General features: G+C 38.9%; 2 protein-coding genes across 2 annotated transcripts; one reads left to right on the top strand and one right to left on the bottom strand.

Annotated features, from left to right (window-relative positions):
* Positions 1-958: 958 nt before the first annotated feature.
* On the top strand, positions 959-8,387 carry ndufa4l2a (NDUFA4 mitochondrial complex associated like 2a). Its single transcript, XM_080030860.1, has 4 exons — positions 959-1,094; positions 7,287-7,372; positions 8,141-8,201; positions 8,296-8,387. The coding sequence occupies exons 1-4, from the start codon at positions 1,050-1,052 to the stop codon at positions 8,350-8,352; spliced, it is 249 nt and encodes an 82-aa protein (XP_079886986.1). The 5' UTR covers positions 959-1,049; the 3' UTR covers positions 8,353-8,387.
* A 12,191-nt stretch (positions 8,388-20,578) lies between these two features.
* Positions 20,579-24,873, bottom strand: LOC307253282 (neurexophilin-2-like; the record flags this gene model as incomplete). The annotated part of the gene is made up of 2 exons (XM_080031259.1): positions 20,579-21,442; positions 24,787-24,873. The coding sequence occupies 2 exons, from the start codon at positions 24,871-24,873 to the stop codon at positions 20,579-20,581; spliced, it is 951 nt and encodes a 316-aa protein (XP_079887385.1).
* Positions 24,874-26,672: the final 1,799 nt, after the last annotated feature.

The following is a 26,672-nucleotide window of genomic DNA, read 5'->3' as shown; positions in this document are numbered from 1 at the left end:
GCCATTCCCATCTGTCCGTCTTCCTTTTATCCTTGTTTTCTATTAAACTTTGTTTTTTTAAAGGGGGGAGGGGGGGTGAACTGTATACATCCTCACTGATTTAATTTGGGAATCTGAAGAGTTCCATAGATATTCCCTAGTGGTCTTCTACAAGGACATCGTATTTGTATGTTTTCCCACTTCCTCAATTCGGCTCCCAAAGGGCCCAAAAGTCTTCAAACTGTAGTGACGGATAAGTGAGACCAGTGCCTCTGAGCTATCATCAGTAGGAGCTTACACAACTTCTCCTGATTGTACACCCTGATATGAGCATCCAATGTCCCTCCCCTTGATATTAAATGAACATAACAGTAAGGAAACCTTATCATCGCTGGAATATAAATTGTTGCACAGTGTGTCCAGTGTTATGGAAATTTATTAAATCCACAACTTGTAAGAAAAAGAACCAAAACTCAACTGAGTTTTAAGTATTTTAATAAAAAAGGATAAAACAAACAGAGTCAAAAATATACTGTTCGGCCGAGCAGGGTCAACTCCTTCACCTAAAGTTGGTTCAAGAGACTGACAACATTCTGTTGCCAGCCAGAATATCTATACAGGGGTTTGCTCAATAAGTTGATTCTCTCAGGAAACTAGAATAAAGACCCTTCACAAAACAGGACATTAAACAGAGGACACATGACAGATCAATAAAAGGAAAACAGTCACCGTTCAGGGTTCAGGGCTCCACTGTTTTCTCTCATCAATTACTTAAAAAGACAATGTGTCACAAGACAGTAAACATTCTTAGAGTAGACTGGAAAAAACCCACTGAAAATGATTTTTCCATCACATCCAGCAAAGTTTAATCAACCCAGCAAGGGAGCAGAAGTAGCTGTAATCAAATATAAATGACCTCTTTCTCCTCCTCCTACTCTTCCCCTCCTCCCTCCACTTGCAGAAAGCAACAAGTCCAAATCCTGTCCTGTGCACGGCTGTTGTGCAAAGCTTGTGGTTGTTGATAACAAGGGGCCTGAATCACTGTTCCTTAATTCATATAAACTGGAACAATGATATTTCGGACAGCAGTGGAGCATGCTAAGAAGCACCCTGGCGTGAGTATTCTTTATTTCTTTCCTCTTTTTTTAGTTTAGTTTAGTAAAGTTTAAAGTCAGTGACAACAACTTATTTTCATGTAAAACATTTCAAAAAATATATTTAGCTAAAGTTTGAGTGAGAGCTGATTTGAACAAAACAACTTTTTACATTCTTCATTTACCTTTATGTTGTGTGTAAGTTAATTGTTTTTAAATCTCCAAGCAGAAATTGAAATGATCAATATAAAAATTATGAAATTGTGCTGGATGGAATAAGCATTTGGACAGCTCCAAGTCAGATGTATTGTACAAATAAATATTTTTGATCAATGCAACATTAACCCTGTTAATACAACAGGGTTAATTATAGAAGCAAGGCTGCACCCATAGTCCCTACTATAGGGTTACATTGATGGATTTTCTGTATTCTGACATACAGAGAAAGATGGTTAAATGTAGGACAGAAATGTAATGTAATGTGTAATCTATTGGTCTAACTGAGGCCACTTTGCTGCCCCATCCCTGACTTTTTAAAATTTGTGTTTTTTGTTTCGATTTTCCATTAGGCTCAACTGTTAGGATATTATTATAATATGGATAGTATCACATCCTTCTAAGATACATGTAGTGATTTGCGGTTTATCTTACATAATGAATTTAGCCTCATATACTTAATATAATATTAAAATGCTTGACTTAAATACTGATTAAGTTCTGGCTTCAGTCAATAAAATACAGCAGCAGACACACCTGATGATTGCCTGCAGAGTCTGTAAAGTGCCGATAAATGAATTGGTTAAAGCGGGAGACAATCAAAAAGTCTAATTTTGTCTTAACTAATCTTATCTTAACTCTAATTCAGCAGTTCAGTGGCTCATTTGAAATCAAGCCAAACAGAGAGAGGCTTAAGACTTTAAACTGAGTGACCTTTACAAACCTCCTAAATCTAACCTGACAAAATTGATGCATTTAGGAATTATGTTGTTGGAATAAAATACATTTTAAAAGGGGACAGGATTATTTCGGCTGCTTTTAACCGACTCTGCTGTCAGAGTGCCCAGTGACAGAGTTTTAACTTCTTGTCATCATCTTCCCGGGAGAGAGAGAGAGAGAGTGACAGAGAGAGAGAGAGAGAGAGAGAGAGAGAGAGAGAGAGAGAGAGAGAGAGAGAGAGAGAGCGATGCTGCATGGAGGAAATCTTTATGAGACTCAACCAGAGCTCCTTGATATGGTCTATCATCCTGACAGAGAGACAGGCTAAGAGACAGACAGACAGAGAGAGAGAGAGAGAGAGAGAGAGAGAGAGAGAGAGAGAGAGAGAGAGAGAGAGAGAGAGAGAGAGAGAGAGAGAGTGAGAGAGAGAGAGAAGTTGCAGGGAGCAAATCCCTGTGAGGCTTTACAGGCTGTTAGATAGAGTCAGGAAGTACAAGTCAAGAGTCGGAGAGAAGAAGGAAATTCATCCACACAAATGGACGGATAGTCAGACAGATAGGGTACAGGCAACCCTCACCTTCAAATCATTAAAATTTTGCAAAAATACTTTTTGGGTAAATGTTCTCTCAGATGAGAGACGGGAAACGTTGAAAGATTATCCCTCTGTTTATCAGTTGAAGTGGGAACAACTCAAAAACATCTGAAACTTTGTAACGTTTCATAAATAGGCTTTTGTTTGATGTAAAATCTTCATCTGAAAAGCAACTGGTAACTACTGCTGTCAGGTATCTGTAGTGGAGGTAAAAAAGTACAATATGTTCCTCTGAAATGTCATTGAGACAGAAATAGTGAAGTAAATGTTTCTTAAAAAAGTGTACCTCAGTCAAGTACTGTGTGTATTGGGGTTGATGGAGGATGACTGAGTCAAATCAGGCCAGTAGTTAATCCCAGCTGCTCCAACACTGTTACAGTAACTATAATCTGTGGACAGGGAGCGCCACGTCCAACAGCAGGCTACAGCAAATCTTGGCCACTTCAGAAAAGGCATTTCCTACTTTGTGAAAACCTTTATGGAGTATAATTTAAAATCCCTTAATAGGAATTTTGAATTAGATCTTATTTTCCCTGGTGTTTTTGTCTGTCGTTGGCATGTGATTCAGGGGGAGACTTTCTCACAGTTGAATAAGTAGATGACTGAGGGGGGAGGAAAACCTGCACCTGCCCCTTTTTAATCCAAGGAAAGTGCTTTTACTTTTGCATATTCACTGAGACATTCAGCTACCATCGTGTCAGGTTGAAGCTGCCTGAGGCTGATGCAACATAGAAAAAGACCCACTGCTTTCTATCGTGATAATTGCTGCTTAACATACCGTGCAGGCTTACCTCTCTGCTTTTGATGACCAGCAAATCAGGTTTGGTGGGGCTTTAACACTCCTGCTGTCACTATGCCAGAGACATTGCCTTTGAAGTTTGCGCAGGCCATTAACAAGAGAAACATCAAGGGTATTGTAAAAATGAACAAGTGCAGTGTTAAATTAACAAATGTATGAACTTATTAGTTATATTGTACATCATGCAAGGACGTCTTACCGGTGACAGATCAACATTAAATACACATTATTATAGGTGCAGAGTAATTCATCTAATTACCATGCACATGAGAATCCACAAGAGTTACTGTAGAAAGATTAAAATACACAATAGTTATCCAAACAGTAATTCATAATTGTTTTGTTCTTGTTCTTGTTCTTGTATTGTACTGTACTACGTATCTTAAACTTTTAACATTACCACCACACCGCTAGTATAGTGATTATCTTGGTTTTCAGGAAACTGATCATAGAAAACTAAGTCTTGCATCACAAAACAGCTGTAATAAAATATGCCTATACCCACTGTTAATGTAAGGACATTTTTGGAGTAAATGAAGGATGCTTGTGTCTTTTCTTAGTCACATTTTCTGACAAAATGTGTGAATGTAAATGTATAGGCAACAACCGAACACCGCAACTGAAACCAGATACCAGAGGCAGAATAATAACCAAACTTTTATTCAAATCATACAAGTGTGACAGTCCCCAGTTTCTTTATGGGTGTCTGCAAATCATCTGAGTGAAGTCTGTTTAACCTAACTTTGTTTTCTATGCTACTAGTTTCTGGTAAGATACATTTACACTAATTGACTGCACCAAATATTGCACTTTTTTGTATTTCTGCATATGACATTAAATAATTTGAAATCTTTTGGTGGTATTGTTGAAATAAATAACACTTAAAAAACAACATCAACAACCAATTCTTCACACACAAATGAAAAAAATGCGGTTCTCTACATCAGGGTTTTTTCAAAGTGTGAGAGAGTGAGCCCCCCCTCAGAGAACAAATTTCAGCGGAGCCCCCCCCCCCAAAAAAAAAATTCCTAAATCCCTGTGTGTTTTGAAAGATCTTTTAATTATTTTACAAATATAAACATATTTTTTAAACATTCTAAAAATGTTTGTGCGTTTTTAAACACATTTTTTGATACATTTTAGCATCTTAATCCAGTGTTTTAATCCTGCTTCCTTTAAGCATGGATAGTAGTGACTGAGTGTGCAGCTGAGTGAGAAAGACAGTCTTGCCCAAATGATTGACTAGTTAAATGTCATTCACACACCCAGTGTTTTTTCGATAGAGGCTCCAATGTCCTGATGGATGAAAATAGTAGCCAGTGGAGAACCAGACCCTCCTAGGGGGATCCGGGGGTATGCCCCCCCGGGAGATTTCTTTTCACCTTTTTTAAGTGAAATGCATGAATCTGGTGCACTTTGAGAGGAAAATTAAGAGGCTAAATATGAGGAATTTTGTGTGAACAAATAATTTGGAGACACTGGGTCTGATGAATTAGAAGCTATTGAAGAAAGACATATTAATTTAAAATAAAAAAATGTATGCAGGGTTCTCTGGGTTGGGCTTGGTGCTCTTTTTCCGAGACCTATTTCCCTGTAATATAATGAATGCATTTAAATGCAGTGAGAGGAACGAAGCAGAAGAACTCTTGTCCAGCTATGCCGTGATCTTAATATAAAAAACACAAACTCAAAAAATAAAAAAACATCTTTTATTTTTTATTTTTTTTTCACATATTCATCCGCGCCTCCACCTGACGCGCCCCACAGTTTGAAAATCACTGCTCTATATGATTAACCAAACCAACCTACCCTCAAAACTATAAAGTTGGCTGCAAAATTTAGTCTTAGTTCATTCTGCTCTCATCACTGCAAAAACACTGAAATCATTACAAAACAAGTTCTTAATCAATTTTAACTCAAATCTGTTCCTTCAATTATTTCCTACTTCTTTGTCTTTTGTCTTGTGTCTTTCTTTGCATTAAGAACTTTTTTAGGTCTATTTTTTTATTTTATTTTTGGAAACAATACAGAAAGCAGGACCTTGGTGGTTACGGCAATAATTAAAACAGGATGATGCTGCTCGTCAGCTTCATTGTGGTATGACCCGGCTGGTTGGTCAATTGGCCAGGTTTGTGAAAAACTGGTCAGACCTGGCTGGCCGGGTCATCCTGAAGACTTATGTCAAAGCCTTTAGAAGTTATAGTCCCCAAAGGGAAATTCTTTTTCACAAAAATTTACGTTATGGGTAGCGATAATTTAAACCTAACTATGGAATGTAGAAGAACTACAAGAGGTACCCAACCTGTTTTTTCATGGGGTCGAAATACTTTTCACAACGACACCCAGACACAAGTAGCAGGTAGGCCTACATGTGTTTTCCGTGAGCAGGAACGACTCAGGAAATATAATCCAGCCAAAACTGTTTAATATCAAAACCCAATCTTGTCACCATTTGGCACACAAAGGGTGTATAGGATGGATTATGTTTGAAACAGTTACACTCCGCTGTGCTCAATCTGAAACATTTTGAACATTTCTGCTTTTCTACTGCTTTTTAAATGGCCGTAAGCGGAGCCCAAATTTGAATAGATATTGATGTAAAAATCTAAAAATAAAGTTTAGCTTAGTTAGGTTCTTGGCTTCCAAATACCATGGGCCCCCCAAGTGGCTGGGCCCTAGAAAGCCTTCCCACTTTATTTTTATTTTTTATTTATTATTATTCTTCCGGACAATTACACACAATACACAATTTTCTCTTTGCATATTCACACATATTACTTTGTGTTATCGTCTGAAGGGTGGCAGGAGAAGCCAAAGGCTTATCAGGTCCCGCCCCCACTGCCATAAGATTCAGATACACAGATACACAGCTACTGATACTTTGTACCCCTCATGGGCGGCCCTGTCCACATGGCTGATTTGGGACTTACGAGAAAGGTCCAGGAGCTCATTTGCACACACACACACACACACACACACACACACACACACACACACACACACACACACACACACACACACACACACACACACATACAGCTTTGACAGCTATGGTCGTTTCTCACGATGGGATATATTATCATGTACAGACACCTCTTCTTGAGAGGCTGATGACGTCTTTAACTCTCCGCAGTTTATTTATTTTTCTGTGGAAGACTTTTCCTAATAAAACTTTCAACATGTTGTTAAAAGATTTGTTACAGAAGCTAAGCCCCCAGCTGTCAACACATGACTATAGAAAGTGGTGGAGAGGAGCAAAGTGTATATTGTATTCAGGCACTGTAGGCTTCATTTACTCCCTACTATCTATGATTTACTCCTACAGTATATCTGTAATAGTAACTTAAAAGGAATAGTTACATTTTTGGGGGGCTGAGTTTTGATTAGATTGACACTTATGCTTATGCTAAATACTGTGCAAAACTACTGTATAATGAGGTTAGCTTAAAAGCTAGCAGAAAGATGGGAAGCTGGGGGGTCAAGCTGGCTGTCCAAAGGTCAGAAGCATTAAGGAAGTCTGGCCAAGTAATATGTTTCGCATACATAAATACACTTTAAAAACTACCAGTTGTCATTTTCACAAATTGAACTAACTAAATATAATATGGAAATCGTGTTCAATTTACAGGTACCAGTTTAGTCGTTTAGCTTTCAGTCTCTATGTGAAGTTAGCTTGCTAGTTTGATGTTATTTGGGGAATTAAGACGACTTAAAACATAAAAGCACTTCACTCAATAAACGCTGAATTGTCAATCACTTATTGTGAAAGGGTCTGGTTGTGTTGTCATTCACACACATGTAGCAGAGTAGGCTATCACAAAGAAATTCTAAAATAAAATAACATACAATATTAAATGAAATATGATTCATCTCTGTGTATCTTCAGCTCATCCCCCAGTTCTTCTTCATCTGCCTGGGAATGGGTGGGGCATCGATGTATCTGTTGCGGTTGGCCAAAGGACCCCATGTCACGTAAGGACCTTCCCACTTCCCTTTGACCTCTGAAAATATATTACAGAGGTAAAAAGTAATAACCTTTAAGATGATGTTTAGATCTATATTTTCTCAATATTTAAAACTCAGCAGCAGGTAATACATATATCCATCATTCTTTAATCAACTGCATGAGAAATCTGCAAATTAGCTTGTTATCGGGGGTCTCTTTATGTGTTTATTTCTGTTTTCTGAATTGTTTTGAGGACAATCAGACCTTTTCTTTTCAAAGAAAATGGCACAGGGTGGAATAAGGCACCACAGATTTCATTATACACATAGATGTGTAAACAAGGAAATGCGTCCTTCCTCTTATAATGTCATCCTGAAAATGCAGAACATTTTAACAAGGCCTCCTGCTTGGGCTTCCTCTCCCCCTGCTGCTGTCCAAACTGTTGATTTCCCTTTAATGATCCTTCATTAACAGCAGACACAGCTAAGAGCTTTTAACAAGAGCTCACAGGGTGGTGCACTGTCTTGTCCCTTTATGGGTTCTTTCATCATTTCTCTGCAGCAGTGATTGTTTACATGATTGGACAAATCATTAGAAAGAGTGTCCCGGTGGTGGGCTTAAAGAACAAACTGTGCGCTGAGTTTGAATCCGACCCTGAACTCTTGGTTTCCGATGCTTTTATTCTATTTTGTATCGTGTGTTTAATCTATCAAATCAGCGATGAAGCAGCTTTCAGGGGTATCAGATCAAAGCCAGATGTATCCCAATTGTTCTGTGTCTGTTTGTGTGTTTAGCTGGAACAAGACTAAAAACCCTGAGCCATGGAATAAACTTGACCCCACGTACCAGTACAAGGTATGTTTGTAAAATGATTAGGTTAACGGGGATGACATTTATAACTGTATATTGATTTTTATTTCTTCCTCCTATACTTCTTCCTCTTCCCCAGTTTGTGGCCATCGGCACAGACTACAAAAACCTGAAGAAGGACGGACCAGAGTTTTGAACCCGTCACCATGGCTTCCTCTCAGAAAACCAGAGTGGAACAATTAAAGAAAAATCTTTATCCTTAAGTGTCTTTTTGCCTGTGTGATTTTTGATGAACAGCTCGGGATCTTGTCCACACATTATCAGATTTTCACATACGGAAGTTGCATATGAATTTTGAAAAAGTTAAATATGTAGTAGTGTTTCTACATACTTTAAACTGATACAGGAAACAAAATGACACAGATATGCACATGCGTCCGTTATGTCTAAACTTTTCCGGTCTAGTAGATGACATTTTGCTTGCTTTTTGTCACCCGGTCCTTGGTATTGCATTTGCAGCTGTGTGTAAGACATCTCGGTATATTATTTTGAATGTTTCGGGCATCGTTTTTTTTTTATCAGTTCTGTAAAGAAAATCAATTATCCGACTATTTACACCTGCAGACATTATGCAAATAAGCTTCAGTAGTCTGCTAATTGATTTCTATACTGTATAAATGACGATACACTGCCTGGAACAGAGGGAGAAATACATCTGGAAATAAAAAACTGTATAGAAAAGCAAACAAATGTGCAGACCAGAAATGGTCTTGTGGTAAAGGAGATTTTTTTAGCTTCTTTAAAGTTTTTTTTTTCAATGTCTGAGGGTTGAAATCTACAAAATGGCATCTTCTTTCGCAGTTGAAAAATGTATTTTGTTTTTCCATAATCTGCGAGTTTGAAGCTTTAACTATAAAAATGTGTTATCAAATCTCCTTGCTGCAGCTCATTGACGGTTGAAACTCAGACGTCTTGACTGCATGTTTTTTTTCTGTTTTTTGACAGAAACTGACACAGGATTCTAAGTTTAGCAGCCACTAAATTCAGCACTCACTGTGTCAGTCATAAACAATATTGGCGTAAAGAGAGGTATAAACTGGGCCGAGGTCGAGGTCATGGAACTAAGTCAGATAACCATCTTTTTCCACATCCTCTGATAAAAATACTCAATCAGGACAACATCTGTTGTTAGTGAAGCTGTCACTTTGCAGCCTGATTGGTGTTGCTACAACCACATTTAGTGGCGCTTGTGTGTGTATGTGGTGTGTGTTTGTCTGTGTGTGCACCAACCAGTGAGTGACAGAAGCCCCTTGTCTTTGATCAGCTACAGCAGTGGCAGTATGCTGAACAGTGTCCCAGCATGGTGTTGATGTATGACAGCCGAGCACAGTGTGTGATGCACACACACAATCTGTCACGCTCTATACTACAGACACAAGCATACACACTGACTATGCTATATATATATATATATATATATATATATATATAGTCTTTAAAAGGAAGCATAGAGAAAAGGAAAGTGTTTATCTAATGAAAGAAAATTAAATTACAGATCTTTAAGTTTCCAAATCAAAGTCACAAACAACTGTGTTATAGAAATATGTTGGCTTCACACTCAACTCTGCTTACTCTGTTCTTTTTTTGTTGCCTTTTTCTTTTAAATTATACTCTAAGCAGAGAATAAATATATACATCTTCTGTGAGGGGAGTATTGTTAAAATAAATATACATTTGTGGACCCTCAAAGGATTGATCAGTGCCTAACTTGTCACTGGATATTGTCCTTTTTTAAAACAATACCCATTATCATACAGTATTTACGGCTCCTTTATTTTCCTCTTTACTTGCTAAAAAAGTAACTCCAACAGGATTGTTGTTCACTGTGTTTCATCCCCAGACCTCCCTTATGGCTCTCTGCCCTGTGAGCTTGTATTCTTCTCATTCCCTCACGTAATACAGAAAAAGGCAAACAGACAGAAGAAAGAACAGCAAACATGAAAAAATCATCTTACTTTCTAAACACCACAGGGATTGTTATGCGAGGGCTAAAGACCTAGGCAGATGGAACATGAGGGATCATATGGTCTCCCAAAGGATACTTGAAAGGCACACGCGCGCATGCACGCACACACACACACACACACACACACACACACACACACACACACACACAGACACACACACACACACACACACACACACACATGCTGCGTCGAAGGAGCTGTAAGGTCATGAGAAACAGACACAGAGATGACACGGATGAAGCGTTATTTGTGTCCTGCTGTGTGTGTGTGTGTGTGTGTGTGTGTGTGTGTGTGTGTGTGTGTGACTCCTTGTTTCTCAATGTGTGTCTTTTCTGACAACAGAGTTGAGAGCTTCCCTGACCTTTGACCTGTGATGCAGCTGGCCAGTGTCTATAGAGGGGACACATTCCCCTGGCAGACACAGCGGCGTCACTAGGCTGTTTTATTCGGGGCTAAAGCCCCGGATCTAATTTGATTAGCCCCAAATCTTTTTTGTGAAAGATCTCCTATTAAACTACTTTTCTGGTTTTAATTTCTTGTTAAAAACTGCTATAGAGCAACCTGACACGAATCACATCACAAAAAACCATGTAGATTTTCGGGAAACTCTTCTTCTCACCTGAGCGAGCACAGCAGTCTCTCTCCACACTCGGCTTTGTGCTTCTCCGCCCACCCCGCCCCTCCTGCAAACCCCACTCTGTTGTGATTGGTTACCTTCCTTCCGGAACAATTTCAGCAGCGCGTGGTCAGATTTGAGAGCAGAAAGGTGGGGGCATGGCCGGAGCTTCCCTGAGCAGCACGTTGCAGCATTACCATACATGGAAACATTCGCTTTTCGTGACAACAAGAATATCAGGAAATTCTGAACCGATTTGAAAACGTGATTTCTCGACCGGCTGCCCTAGTGTTTAGTGCTCTGCACAGCCACCCCAGACGTTCAGCAGGGAATACGTCTAAATGCATGTGTGTTATTATTTGACCCGCTAGTATGGTTAAACATGACTATAAATCATTATAACAACGTGTATAGGTCATAAAAGTCAAAAAGTATGATAGGTCCTTTTTTAAAAAAAGAAAAGAAAATTATTATATATATATTTTTTGCTGCATGTAGAGCCTGTGCCATATCCGCACGTCGCACATGCTCCCATTTGTTAGGACTCTTGCGTAGCTTAATGATAGGAATTTCTGTTCTACTGCTCAAGATTTTAAGCCATGAATTGAGGAACTTGCATTGAAGAAAATATGTCAGTTTTCTGTGGGCTATAAATAGGCCAATCTATGAGGCTAAATAGCATGCCAATATTGATGACTGATTGTGTCAAGTGTCTAAGGATGAATGCTAACATGATTTGTTTCCAACTTTTGCCTTAAGTTACAATTTAGCTAACTAGCTAGCTGCCCACCCGTTTCATTTCCAATGGTGGCTGTCATTTCATTACCAATGTTGAGTGTCATAAATAGTTAACATTGGTGCTGAGTCATGATTCCTAAAAAAGAAATACCCAAAACATGTGATATGTTTTCAATTTTCAATCCCGGATGCCTGAGAGCCTTACTGCATTATATTCCATAATAGTTGTTTCTTTAGGAACCTGAATGTTGTCTTTTCCTTCACAGAAAAAATAAATATTTCCACTATAAAATGATGCAGAAAAGGCACAGATAGATGAATAAAAATCCACCAGAATGCAGGAAATTAAGTGTTTGAAGCTAAAAAATCTCTGGGGGAGCACCCCCATACCCCCCATCAATATTTTGTCCCGCAAAATGTTGAAATGAAACCTAGCCTGTATGACCCTGTACGCAGGTTATACAATATATTTAGGTTATGTTGTTTTTACTTTTTGGATTAAAAAGAAGGCATGTCAGTAAACTCCATGTCTGCCCTTAGTGTGATAATCTTTGTGAAAATGAGTATGACACCCCTGATATGGGTAATGTAAGGTCTGTCTTACTTGTATTAATTTTACTCTGAAATAACTTGAATAGAACTTTAGATGTCTGGGGATAAGCAGCAGTCAGGTAGCTATTTAAAGCTATAATTACCTGCCTATTTTGTTTATAGGTAAAGCATTATGAAAAAAAAATGTGCATGCGCAATAAAGTATACAACAAAATTTGCCGCGCGCCGGGCGGGCGCACTGTCCCATACCCTCTTGGGCTAAGCCCCGGATGTTTCAGAAACCTAGAAACGCCCCTGGGCAGACACTGGCGCAATGACCTTCAGCGGAAAAATTTAACGATTGACTGAAAGGCAGAGCAGGACACAAAGACATCTGATAAAAAAATAGAAGTCTAATTAGTTCTTCAGTGAAATTAATATACAGTGCTCCGATAGGCAGCAGCAGGTAAGGCTTTTATTAGTGCTGCTTCACAAAAGACTAGAGTGGGAACTTTAATTTCAGAATAAGAGACAATTACATCAAAATTAAATAACGACGTTTTTTGTTTCATCAGGGAGAGAAGGAAAGAGGTGGCCGGCTCTGTTTATTGTATGTCTGGGAGTATACTTAAGATCCGACTGCAGCTATTTGAGAAACAGTGGGAGAGGAAGCGTTTGAATAAATAGAAAAGGAAAGTTCTGAAGGCTTTTTTTTTAGGACAGTAGAGCACTCTCTTGCGACTGGCGTTACATAATGCTCTCATCTTCTCAAGAATATAATAAACTCTCAATGCTTATTAGCATCAATTAAAGAGACAGTTCAAAACAATAAGAATTGTATTAAAAAGTGACAATGGTGTCACTTTTTCACCTCCAGTTTTTTAAGGTGCACGCTAAGTCTTCATGCAAAGAGCTAAATTAGAATGGAAGTCTCCGAACAATCACATAAAAACAATCAATAACAGTTGTCCAATGGATATAAGATGTCTGCATTGGAGAAATCATCAGGCATCTGAAGTTCACTCAAATGTATCAAATGGTTTTGTCAGTAACTGTCTTTCTGTCAGATTTCTTCTACTGTCTATCAGCTGTTATTTTCTTGTCCTGAACTGTTGCCTGAAGTTGACAGTGAGAGGAAATGACCAGAGGAAATACCAGCAGCTCAACACGCATTGATGTTTATAAACTCTACAGAGCCTCTCCCCCTCCTCCCATGGACATAACTCCTATGTGTGTATATACAATGAAAATGATAAAGGCGTGCTTAATGTTATAGAAATGTTATGTTATGTTGTAGAAAATGACATTTTAGAGATTTAATTACTGTTGTACTCTTGTTTTTCATGTGGTAGATATCCGCTTAGACTTTTTTTAGCCCGTATTAAAACTACCCTGTTCTCTAACTGCACTGGTTTCCTGTAGCTAACTTAGAATGGTAAGGGAAATTCATGCTTGCATGGTACAATGTTGCAGACAGATGAATCTTTCTTCTTCTCTGCTGCCCTGCTTATCACATCAGGGCCAGAACAGGTTGTTCACGCCAAGAATGGAAACAAAGAAATTTGTCTGTATTCTTTGTCAGCCTGCTCCCATGAGAACTGACCATCACTTAAGGGTTAATTTACTCACTCAAGGTTAATTTACTCTTTTCTATAAGTAGAATAAGACTTAAAGACACTGTTTTTTCAACAGTCTTTATTTCTCACATGAATAGAAAATTCAACCACACTTCTACTTATTGTTACAATTCAACAAACGTATATACATCCAGGCTCAGTTTTTATTGCAATAAAGATTTACTGCACGTCTATACAACATAACATTATTCACCACTTAACACAATCTCACCATCACTTGCCTGCATAATACAAAATCATTTTTTTACTTGTAAGTTCAAACATCATTTCCCAGTGGCCTATAGAGTAAGAATTTTGCAAAGCCCCATAATGAGTAAATACTTATTCATAAACTCTTCACCTAGATATGTTGCCAATACAATACATAGGGAAAAATGTATCACATCATACCAGTATGTCACTTCATAAGGAGCACTAGGTGATATTATTCATAAGCACTTATAAGCAGTATATACACCTTTAATAATAAGTCAAAAACAAACTATAATGCAGTCGTAAACAGATATCGGAATAAGTTTAAGTAACCTGTAAAGGCATTCTTCAAATCATTGCAACCGTCTTTAACTTGATTGTCTTTCATTATAATACTCATGGCTGCCTCACAGGAAGAGATACACTTGCTGGCATGAATTAATAAACTTACATCTTACATCTGTTTACAACTAGCCTACATAATATTGTGCTATAGACCATTATAATACTCATGGCTGCCTCACAGGAAGAGATACACTTGCTGGCATGAATTAATAAACTTACATCTTACATCTGTTTACAACTAGCCTACATAATATTGTGCTATAGACCATTTACTATATGTTTATATACTGCTATTAAATGCTAAATAGTGAACTTGAAGTAAAGTGCTAACAACATTTAATAAAACAATGATAGATAATTGTAAGAATAACAATGTTATTAACATGAATTATTATTTATAGTAGCATATGTGGCATACTGGAATTATTTCACTATTTTATTTTTTTCGGAGCAAAGTTGAGTCTTGATGTTAAGAATTGACTTGCTGATTTGCATTATATGCATTTTTTATTGACATGACATGAACCCATCAGTCTTGGGACAATGGCTGCTTTCATGGCAGCATTATAAAAACATCTCAGACTGTTACTTTACAGGAGTTGAAAAGGTTACATCCATGGTGTGGAAGGGAAAATGCAATCCTGTGTGAGGCGTTATTAGTGGTCAGTGTATCCGGACATAGGGAAGGGCCTGGCGAATAGCTCCACCCGCTGACCGAGCTACGCAATGCATGACACTATTAAACAGGACAAACTTCCTGTTGAAAGACAGAGAAATCAAAACAACAACCTTAGCGTTTTAATAAAATAGCTAAGGGCTGTGCAAAGAAGATTAGGGTTTGGTTAGTCTCGCAAAGCCAGACCAAACTACAGCAAGTAGTATGGGTTTGGTTAGGGAGCTTCAGACACGTTTTTACTTCTTCTACAAAAATGCAAGACCCTCCCCTCAATTTAAGATAATTGTTGATACAGCAGTACAGTCATTGTATCGAACTGTATTGCATTATAGGTGTTTCTATAATTTTGTCAACCTGATTTATGTGGCTGATGGTAGACCAAACAACATGAATATATCCATTTATATAATGCAATTCAATTCAACTGCCCCTAGAACTGCATCCTCCAAAAGTTATTGCAGGACACTTGCATTTGTTTTAGCTATGTGTATACGTAAGAAACTGGAAACCATTGCTATCATTAAAATGATGTGAAACACACTTCAAATGCATTTTCCCCTCTTTTTCAGATCATAGTGTCATTTTCAAACATGTCATCAATGTTGCATCATGGCAGTGCAGCATTATGAAGCCTATATAGGTAGAACTTAAAAAAATAAAATAAAAGCTATGAAACCATACATTGTTCAATGTTCAAATTGATAGATTCTCTTGCCCAAACAATCTCCCCGTCTGCAGTTTTCACCGAGAATAATAAGTTAACCAGCACACCCTGCACACAAGCTTTTGAATACACTTACTTCAGCACCAAGCCTGAATCCTTCTGGAGTGATAGTGAAGCAGGTGTTCTTGTTGGGCGTTGATGTACACCAGCTCCAGAACCACCTCAGCTGGAGCCACCTGTTGATCCCAAGAGGCCGAAGGTCCACCAAGACCATGTGGCTGTCTGTTCCACCTGAGAGCAGTAGAAAGATGAGGACAAGGAGAGACACTCACTCTTTATGTTTGATTTATAGCAACATTCAGCTCATTGGAAGATGAGTTGAACTGTGGGGGATCTGGAACACATTCCTATTCCCCTTTATTCCCCACTCAAACCTCCATACAGACAACGATGAAGTAATCCTAGCTTATTCATAAATCCAATTAATACTGGCTTTTTTCAAACCCCATACACCTGTCAAATGGAAGTTAAAATCTACGTTTTATGAAAACAGCAAGCGAATGAAGTTGGATGAGGCAGTCCGAAAGAAGGTACTTTGACTACTAGAGAAGTCCAATATTACTTTACATGCTGACCCTGATTCCAATATGACTCGGAGATATGTTATTTTGGGTGTCATTTTGGGAAAAAATTATTGTTTACATTTCCCACTATTCTGTGGTTGAAGTTAAAATAGATCAATTTCAAGGATTCTGGTATAATGTGAAAACTCCAGACTGCGTGACTAACATTTTGTTACTTACATCAATTCCTCTTAAGTCGCATACCAACATCCAGTTTTATACTGGAAAAAAAACACACAAAATCTCAAAACGTTCAGGGAAAATTTAACAGACTGACAACGTGTAATACGTTACATTTTGTAAGAATCATTACAACGTGAGATATTACATCATTGATCAGTATTATCCTATGGTTTTCTTTTTTATCTGACTTATCGTAGAATATATAGTGTTGTGCAAAACTGTATCCTAACATGATTAATTGCATCATACACATTCTGAAATTGCCAGCCCTCTTATTTCAGTTATAAAAATTCATAAAATTAAATCTCACAAAATTGTACATTTTGACTGTTGAAAATCTTGCAATGTCCTGTAATGATTGTAACAATATATTTAGGATTTTATTTGCATTAAGTGTGTAGTTCCCGTTGTCTGGAGGAATGTTTTTCAGTGGGCAGCCCTGGGCCTTGAGTGCTGCATGGCTGCAGAAGTTCTGACAGGACAAACAAGCACAATGTCAAGATCCAGAGCCACACACAGTACTTTTTTTTATCATGCTTAAATATTCAGAACACTGTCACCATCCAAATATAACTTTTATTTACCTGGAGAAAAGTGAGAGATCACCCCTGCTCTTTTTAAGCAAGGGGCGGCTACAAGAACCACTGCCCAAACTTGAGTGTTGCACCATGCAATTAAGTTTGAGCATTACTATAAGAATTTATCTTGCAAATATCAATTATAGAAGCAAGACAAGTTCCCAAGTCGGATAAGGATAATGAAAGTTATTCCAATCTGTTCAATCTGTTGTAAAGAAAAGGTATTAGGTTCAAAAGGTTCATCACAACCTTTTCTGGAAGCTACACAAATAAATTAAATAAGCTTCTAAAAATATTAAGGCTTAAAAGGTGCTATGGTGAAAGGAATATAGAGGGATCTAACTAATAATGACTCCCTGTGGGGTTCAGCATGGTGCCAAACACACTTGAGAGTCAGAGGAGAGAAGGAGCCGCTGAAAAGGAAATTAATGTGAATTCATTTTTCTCTCTGTCTCAGTCTCTTTTTTTTACCCCAGTCCCTGTCTGTCTCTCTGTCCTCATCAACCGCCTCCTCTGGCTTGTTATCATACCAAACCTGTCACTGTTCAGGCATCGCTCAATCATTCCACAAGGATTCAAAACCAGGCCACCACGTGATATAAATGTCTCTCTATAACATTTCAAAACATTAACTCGACACACACACACACACACACACACACACACACACACACACACACACACACACACACACACACACACACACACACACACACACGCACACTCCTATATATCCAAAAGTGGACTATCATTCTACATGCACCAAGTGTGGACCTCTATTTCTACTCATTAGAAAAAAAATAGAATAGAAAGTAGAAACACACACTTAAAAGATTGTCCCTCCTCCTCTTTTCTCAACTTAAAATGTGGACATCAATGGCAGAAATCAGTGAGGGGGCCTAATGGGATCATTTGACTGCGTTCCTGAAGAAAAAAATATGTGGGGACTCCGCTGGGAGTCAGCCTGCAGCGACGAATGACAGCACACGCACAAGAAGATGAAAATCTTTCAGATGTCATTGTGACTGATAGTGCTGTGGATTCATAATTGCTGGAGAATACAAGAATGAAAGCTCCCCTCTTTTCCCCACAGCTTCCACTTAGATTAAATCAGTGACTTGTGACGGGGGAAAATGCGAAGGAAAAATCTCGATGAACTCTCTCTGAAGAAAACTGTTCAATTTTCGAAACTACAACTCTAGTGATTTGCGGTTGTTTTTCTTGCCTTTTGTCTCACATACTACAATCTTTAAAAAGTCTCTCCACAGGAAAGAACAAAGGATAATTAGCAGCATATTCTCATGGCCTATATTCACAGTTGCTTTCATGCAGAAGACAAAGCAAGACTTTGAAGGAAATATCCTGTCGGCTTCATGCAGTAGTGAACTACACCTTGCAAAGCTCACAATTTAGTCGTCAAATCACATATTCTGTGATAATTAATTTCACATCTTACTCAGATGATTTTCACTTTTAAATGTAGTCATTGACTGTGAATGATCTGTTATAGTTTGAGGGGCTGTGAGGGTCCAGTGTTCATTTCTGACACACAGGAAGAGGGTGACTCAAACAGATTACCAAACACCAAACATCTCCACTTCATTGCGTCAGTCAACCCAACCGCCCCTTTATTATACGTGGGCCTCACCACTGATGCGATGAGCTCATGTCCCCAACACAGCTTGTCCTTCCACATCTTCGACATATCTGTGTTGTCTTGGTCTAGACTCTCCAGTCCCGTCCACTCACTACTGTTGCTAAGGCCTTGTCTGGAAGACTCCACAAACGTCCTGAGAACCAGAGGCAGAGGGGCTGTAATGGCGGTGGATGAACACACAATAAGCATTTAAGTCAACAACCAAACTTCTTAAAAAACTGTTCTCTGTCACTATAATATGTTAGCCTTGTTTGAAAAGACACAAGAGATATGGTGCTGTGTTCCTTACAATTTACTGTTCTATTGAACAACTCTGTGTTGTTAATAAAACCTCAATGAGAAGACAATTACCAAGTCACAGTAATACTTGATGCTACTCTGAACAAACAAACAAAAAAAATGTTGGGTTGTTTTCTTTTTTTGGTTGTTGTCCGAGATTGCTCCTTTGGTTTCTTTTGAAAACCTCAGAGTGAGCCTGTGAAAAAACACTTTCATCACTCAAAATTATAATATTTTGCCCCTTGGGCTTTGGAAACAAGGGAGTTAGAATAATGTGTCTTTTGATGTTTTAAGCAATCCTTTAAGTGAAAGGCAGTAAAAAAAAAGTCCACGTGTTTTTCACTGGAAACCTTAGACATAAAAAGTATTATATAAGCTGGCCACAAATGCAGTGACTTGCTGATTAGATTCCTCAGGAAGGGGCACTTGACTGTGTGTTACTTTGCCGTGTTCAAGTAGAAATACATGTACATATATATCTAGATGATAATAGATATTGTATATGTAAACGTATGTTCCCTTTCATCTTTTGGGTTAATTATGTTTCCTGAGCTTTCAGTATATTACAGTAAGTGTTGCTTTAAATGTGTAAAGTACAGTCAATAGAGTGCAGTACAACTTTCTTCAACAAAACATCATTAAAAAAGTTAATCAAGTTTGCAGTAAGAAGTTATTTGGTTACAAATAACAACTTTGGCTCTGCACAAAGTGTTAATAATAGAAGCTTGAAAATAAATGACCAATTAGACAAATGTACTCACCTGCACTGTTCGCTGTAATGAGTAAACATGTCTGTGTCTGCTGGGAAATGAGACAATGTTTCCAGTTGTAAAGCATGCCGAAAGAACCAATACTGGAGGGAAGCCAAGGACTCAAATGTGTCTTAATTGCATGTTAAAAGTGATGGTTATACGGGGCGCCCTTAGCTCAGTTGGTAGGGCGTCCCCCCCCCCCCCCCCCCTCAGGCCGGGCCTAGCAGCAGACCCGGGTTCGATTCCCGCCCGCGGTCGTTCTCTGCATGTCACTCCCCTCTCTGCCCCATTTCACCTCTGTCTCTTAACACTATCAATAAAGCATGAAAAATGCCAAAAAATGTCTTAAAAAAAAGTGACAGTTACAGTTAACGTTGTTCACTCAGTGTCAGATCTTTCAAGCACGACATCAACACAGTATACAGTCACTATGATTAACATTAATCATAGTGACTGTACAATGAACAGGCAAGGGATTAGTCTTATAGGGGATAAGCATTTGTTTCAAGTAATGACAGATAATTATGTCCCTAAAGATTTATCTATTATAAGAAATCACATGGTGAGTAACGAAATGTTGGATTTAAGGACCTATATTAATACATTTTTAGAAATCAAAATCCATAAAACACTATACACAAAGTGTTATCCTGTTTTTTTATTTTGCAAAGACAATGTGGATCAGTCGGTAGATGAGTGTAGTTTCAGGCAACACAAAGTTCACGTTCTAAATCTTATCATTAGCAAGTGTTGCTTTTAACAAATAAACACAAGTTGTAGCTCGGAATTCCCCTAACTGACATGTTGAAAGGTGCTTTTAACAGTGTATAAAAACAGTCAACCTCAAAACCAATTTTCGAAAAACTGAACGCATGATTTTGAAAGATGTATGAACAGTCAGGGTTCAAATGCTTTTAGGATCCGTCATCCAAAGTGCTGCTGGTTCTGCTCTGTCTGAAAGTTGTGGTCCGGACAGACTTTCTGCACCAGCCTGTAGTCGGTGCCGGTGAAGGCGATGAAGATGCATATAACCTTAAAGGGTTTAGCACAGATCCACGCTGCCTGCGACTGGGTGTTTTCTGAGTAGCAGGTCTGCCCCGGGTCGTACAGGCAGGGCTTGGTCTTCTTGGAACGGTTGGTTCGCTGGTATTCAATCCGGCAGTTGAGTTCAGTCAACATCATCACGTCCTGCTGCTGCTGCTGCTGCTGCTTCAGCTCAACGGGGGGTGGAGTAGAGCTGGTGGTGGACATAGTTGGGCTCTGGAACTGGGGTGTCAGTTCTGGAAGCAGGACCTGGTTTTGGGCGCTAACACCCTGAGCTGCCTGGTCCAACACCTCCCATCCTACAGCTTTGGAGGGCGGGACGATGCTCACGGATATGTTCCCCAGACGAGATGAGTTGTGGCGGAAGTAGACGCCGAAGGTGCCATTAATGTGGTCCACGATCTTGCCCGTCACCAGGAGGCTGAACTTCACCGTCTTGACGTTGAAGTAGAAATCGCCCCAGCCAAGGATCTTCTTGCCCTTTGGCGAGGCTTTTGCGGCAGGTTTGGATTTGGGAGCAGAGCGGTGTAGATACTGATCCAGGGCCTGGGAGAAGTTCTGAGGCCATCCGTACGGGCCGAGGGAGCTGTAAGCAGGAGTTTTGTGTTTGGTGGAGATGATTTGTAAGTCTTTGGAGATGTGTTTAACCTTCAAAGCAGCTCCCACAGTGACTCCTCTTCCTCCTTCCTCCTCCTCTCTCCATTGTTGGCCCTGAAAGTCCAAGGGCCTGGCTGTTTCTTGGACCTAGGGGAAAAAAAAGAAAACTGAGGACAATTTGAAGAAGAAACGCTATTAAAATAAAACACTGGCAGTTATGTGGATTAATTTGCGTAACAGGGACATATTGCTGGGCGTCCTTATATGCTCACTTTGCATGTAGCGAAGGGCCCCCTCAAATATGCTTGTTATTTGTTTTTATTTGGGTGAAACAACACTTTCAAGAAAAATTGGAAAAAGGTACCGCATGCATTGGTAGAATTATTTTTTTTATTTTTTTTATTTTGGATGTCCATCACATCTGCACCTATCTCATGTATCTTTTATGATCTTGTCTTTTTGTGATACATATTTTACAATGTTTCCCAGGAATTTCTGATGGACCTCATTAAAAACATAGTCACACACCTAATATTCATTTTCAACAGAGCGCAAGGTTTGTGTTGGTTTGACACACCCAGATAACTAAAAGAACACTAGCTTCAAGCCCACAGTTGTCCACACATACAGAGCATCACTCAGAGCATCACCTTAAACTGGGTTTATGTCATTCCATATTCATCAGAGGTACTTTAATACATGTATATATCTTTAAAGAGCTCACTCTTATCAGTGTTAGCTCTATGACAGAACAAACAACTCTTCAGTCAACAACTGTCAACTGTAAATACTATAAATACACGTTTGTATTGTGCAGGATACACTGTAGAAGGTGACAAGAAAGGTGCGAGAGAAGGAAAGCCTCCAGAGCAGCAAGACGACCGTGAATGAAGGACAGTTTCACTGTAACTGCATTATAAGGTAGCAGATAATCAATTAAAATAATCATGCTTAGATGCTTTAAAATTGACTGTCGTTGATAGGTCTCCGCCTTTAGGCAAGGACTGAGGTAACAAGGACACACACACACACACACACACACACACACACACACACACACACACACACACACACACACACACACACACACACACACACACACACACAATCACATTGCAACCTTGATAATGGACTGAATCTACCGGCTTATTAATCAATATGCTTGGATGAGAGAGAACATGGTCAAAGCACAGGTCACCGTTGAAGATGCGGCATAAATCGAATTCAATTACATATATTAACAGTGAATAATGTATGAAATAGCTAAAAATCTGGACAGTGTTGGCAGCATCTGTTTCATATTTGAGCTGCCTCTGTGCCGAACAAGTCTCAGCTGTCTTTAAAAAAACATTTCTTTCTCCTTTTCACCTTTCTCCTCCCTGTCATCCCTGTTAATATCCCAGTTTTCATTCTTACATTGATTAGCATTACACTGTGGATGTGAAATTAATAAGAGATAAAGCCTTAACCTGGATCCACCTTGTAAGGTTATTATTTCATACAAAGGTCAGCTCAGGTTTGGATTTGCATTTTTTTCCCATCTACTCACAGTCTCCTCCTGCCTGTCATTCTCCCTCATATTTTTGTACCCACACTTCACAAAAGGCATCTCACACTTACATATGCTTATTTTCCCTTAGATGAGACAGGATGGGCTTTAAGTGTCTAAATATTTTGTTAAGTAATGGTTACTTATTTCCGAGCTCACACAGAGCAGATGCATCAGGAAGCCACAGACACAATTACTCCCTTTCAGCTGCAAAATAGCGCTGAATAGAAAAAAATATAAAAGAATGAAAAGAGACTGTGAAAATGAAGTGCATGTTCAGATTGATGAAGCAGCTTATTATAAGCCCGTCAGCCACCTGCTGTCGTGTCTATTAAAACGCTCAAATCCCCCAAAAAGTCCAGTCATTAGCGAGGCTGTTTATGTGCCTGATATTTCTGAGATTCACCACGCAGTTGACATGCAGCTCATGGCCATAATATATATTTGAATATGTGCAGATATCATGAAATGTTAACAAAAAAGTCCTTGAGGTAAGTGTAAAAACTAATTGCACCAGGTGACTCTAGATGTCCAGAGTCTATTTTATGTCATTAAAAACATTTTCATTTTTAAGTGGAAGTGTGGGTGCAGTGTGGGAGACAGGTCACACTTATTTGTAATGCCTTTAAAATAATTGAGACATGAATTTGGGCAAAAAGTTCTGTGCACTTGTTGTTTAGGAATTGAATTCTATTTTCATCATTATGTGTCAAAAAGACAGGTAGGGGTTGAGGTTCTCCCCATATTTCTGAATAAACAGCTCAAAGGATATCATTATTTCTTACCAACAAGTGGGAAGCACATTCACCTCTAACCACCCCAGCCCTTAGTGCCAATCTCTGCCTCCTGCTGTAACCAAGTGTGCTCCAGCTGTGCCTATATTGTTACAAGCCTAAATCTCCAGCTATGTGCTGTTCTCACCTACCCTAATTGGAGCCCGCTGTGTGACAGCCCTGTCATTGGCTCTGTGTCAAGATGCCAGCACAGAAACGGCAACTGAGCAACAGTGGTGGATTGGATGCAAACACAACACCTTTGCAGAAAAGCACCTGCAGAGGCAAGGAAAACCCTGACAAACCTGAGAGCAATAATTTTATGTTTTAAGGACATGCAGGGAATACATTATTGCCATTGGCTAAGAAAGATCCTTAATGTGTCAGTTTTTCACGATTTAAGAGTAAGCCAAAGTGACAAATAACTTCAACTGTCAACTGAAAATGCCTCTGCAATCGTTAAATAATAAAGCACAGACAGTGGTTCTTCACTGTCAATGTTACAAATGCTACAGTCAGCTGCTAATGCAGGCAAAGTTATTATATTTCCATTATGACTGTTAGGGAATACAGACCAGAAACCAAGTATGTTCATTTAGGCTGAACTTAGGGATATCTATACATAACCAAACCCTGACAGAACAGGGAGACCACTGCATATTTAATTACTTGAATTTAACAACAAACTCTTCAATGGAACATTTTCAAGATATGAAAGTCCAAGTTGAATCTCAAAGTAGAAACCAAGTCAAGTCTTCATTAACTGATTTGAAGTATTTTTTATCTTCAACAAATGCTATTATGTCAACCTAAGAATTATCCTTTAAAACTGATTTTATTTTTTGTGCCAGAACAGATTCAGATATTCATGCTGGTAGATTATTTTTCTCATACACAGAGGCAACACATCCTTCTGCTAAAAAAACAACAACCCTAGAGATAGTCGAAACAAACAACAACTACACAGCCTGACAATGCATCATCGCAATTTGCAATATTATGAACAGTGGCAGAATTAGATAATGTCTGATGTAAGGGTAATTCCTTGACAATAATTAAATTATGACCAATTTGTTTCTCAAATTATAACATATTAGTTAGCCCACACCAGCAGAAAAATGTCTACAAAAATATGTTAGTAATGAGCTTCACTCAACCGTGTTACTCACCGATGAGGGGAGAAGCCACAGACAGGTGATGGTAAAGTTCAAACACAGCGCCCTCATTTTGCAGCGACGGCAACAACGTGTCTCCATCCACAGAACCTGACTGAGACCCGACCGGATAAGTGGTGATTTACTGAGTCAAAGCTTGCTCTCACTTCAAAAGTAGAGAAGACATTCCGCAGTGAGACACAAAAATCCCCAAGATCTGGAGTGAAGAGACTCAGCTGAGTGCCCCCCCCCCCTTAAAAAAACTCTCTCTCTCTCACTCTCTCTTTCTCTCTGCCCCTCAACACAAGCGCGCACAGACATAAGCCCACACGCGCACACACAGCGCTCCCTTGCCTCCCCACTCATTTCCACAACCTTGCCGGCCCTTATTATGACTCATCAACCCGGGGAATAGTCGCTCTTAGGCGGGCACAGTTTGACAGCCTTCCCCGCTGTCCTCGCATACTTTAGCCATGGGGAGGCTGACAAAATGACAAGGGCTCTCTCCGGGAAATGTAAAAATCACTGACAAGTCTGCTGAGAATCTGCCTCTGCCTCAGCATATCACTGGAATTTCAAGCCCACAAATCACTGCAGGTATGCCAACCAATCAGACAGGCTGTATTTAATAAAGCATGAGAGCCTGCGTAAAATACAGAATGCCATTTGGTTTCGTGCTTCCCCCTGTTGAGCATTTTAAGATAGATGGTAGCTTATTAGCACACATCAAATGTAGTAATTGATGATTGGGAAAACCTGTAGGGGTTACTTCAAAGTTTAGAAGTGTTTTGAAGATATTTCTACTTAAATGATAAATCCTGTTTACAAGAACGTCATTCAAATGTTTGGTCAAATTGGGCAGCCATTTTTGATTGGGTTAAAGGGGCACTTTGGAACATCCAGAAATTCCTTCTCAAAGAAAGTGCCAGTGGCAAGAAAAGTGAGCAGCAAGCTGCGAATACCTGGAAAAACGGGACACACACAAACCAAGGGGTTTGAAGTCTTGCGTTTTTATCTGGGCACACCAACACCTTGCTGCAGTGCTTGGTATGTTAAGGACATAATGTGCTCTGCTTGTTTGGAATCAAACACCTGGCTTTAGTATTTGGTATTTCATGTTCTCATGGCTTAAGCCTTGTTCAACTCAACACAAGAACAACAATCAAGCTAACATTGATGGCTGCAATTTTTGAGCTTTCTGTTTTTGGCCTACTTTCTGGCATAATGGACAACCACGTGATCGCTCCCCAAGACTCAAACCCAAAATACCAGGGACTCTCCGAAGAGATTTTATTTATTTATTGGTTTAGTTCAGGGACATTGCACACTGATCAACATTCAAAATGTAAGTGAGCCAGAGTTAGCCTAAGAGGCTAGTTTTCATCTGTTGTCCCCTGCCAGATATTTAAAAGGCAACCTAAAATTACAGAAATAAAATGCATGTATAAACAAAGATTAAAAAACAACATAGTCGACTCAGAAAATACAGTAACACTAGTGAGAACTAATTGACAGACAATGGCAAACAAACAATAAAATAAGCAGACAATAAAACACAGCGTACATTAAACATTATAGGAAAGGGTCTGGAGTGCTACATCGCTTTTTGGAGAAAAACATGCAGACTGTTTTCGATGTATTTTGTTGAAGGTATGATTGAATTAGCCAAATTGAGATTAGCCACTTTATTTTCTTCACAGTGGTGACGGTCTCCCACAATTTATTACTATAAAAAGCTCTTTTCTTTTTCTGAAATAAGTTGGTGATTTAAAACCAATACATATAAATCCACATATCCAGCAGGAATAATAATTGAATGAGATTATTATTTTTTAAATACTATTTTTTTAATAAGAAAATGTTTTCAAGTAGAGAACCATAATAGGCAATCAAGCTTCATG

Source organism: Ammodytes marinus (genome assembly GCF_949987685.1).
Source record: "Ammodytes marinus genome assembly, chromosome: 7".
In the NCBI taxonomy this organism is placed as follows: Eukaryota; Metazoa; Chordata; class Actinopteri; order Uranoscopiformes; family Ammodytidae; genus Ammodytes; species Ammodytes marinus.
This window is presented reverse-complemented; position numbering and strand designations above follow the sequence as displayed.

What these genes read in the sequence shown, in the direction of transcription:
- ndufa4l2a (XM_080030860.1), top strand. Translation starts at nt 1,050, where the DNA reads ATGATATTTCGGACAGCAGTGGAGCATGCTAAGAAGCACCCTGGC. An exon ending in ATGCTAAGAAGCACCCTGGC is followed by an intron (nt 1,095 to 7,286) that starts GTGAGTATTCTT and finishes GTGTATCTTCAG; the next exon opens with CTCATCCCCCAGTTCTTCTT. An exon ending in GCCAAAGGACCCCATGTCAC is followed by an intron (nt 7,373 to 8,140) that starts GTAAGGACCTTC and finishes TTGTGTGTTTAG; the next exon opens with CTGGAACAAGACTAAAAACC.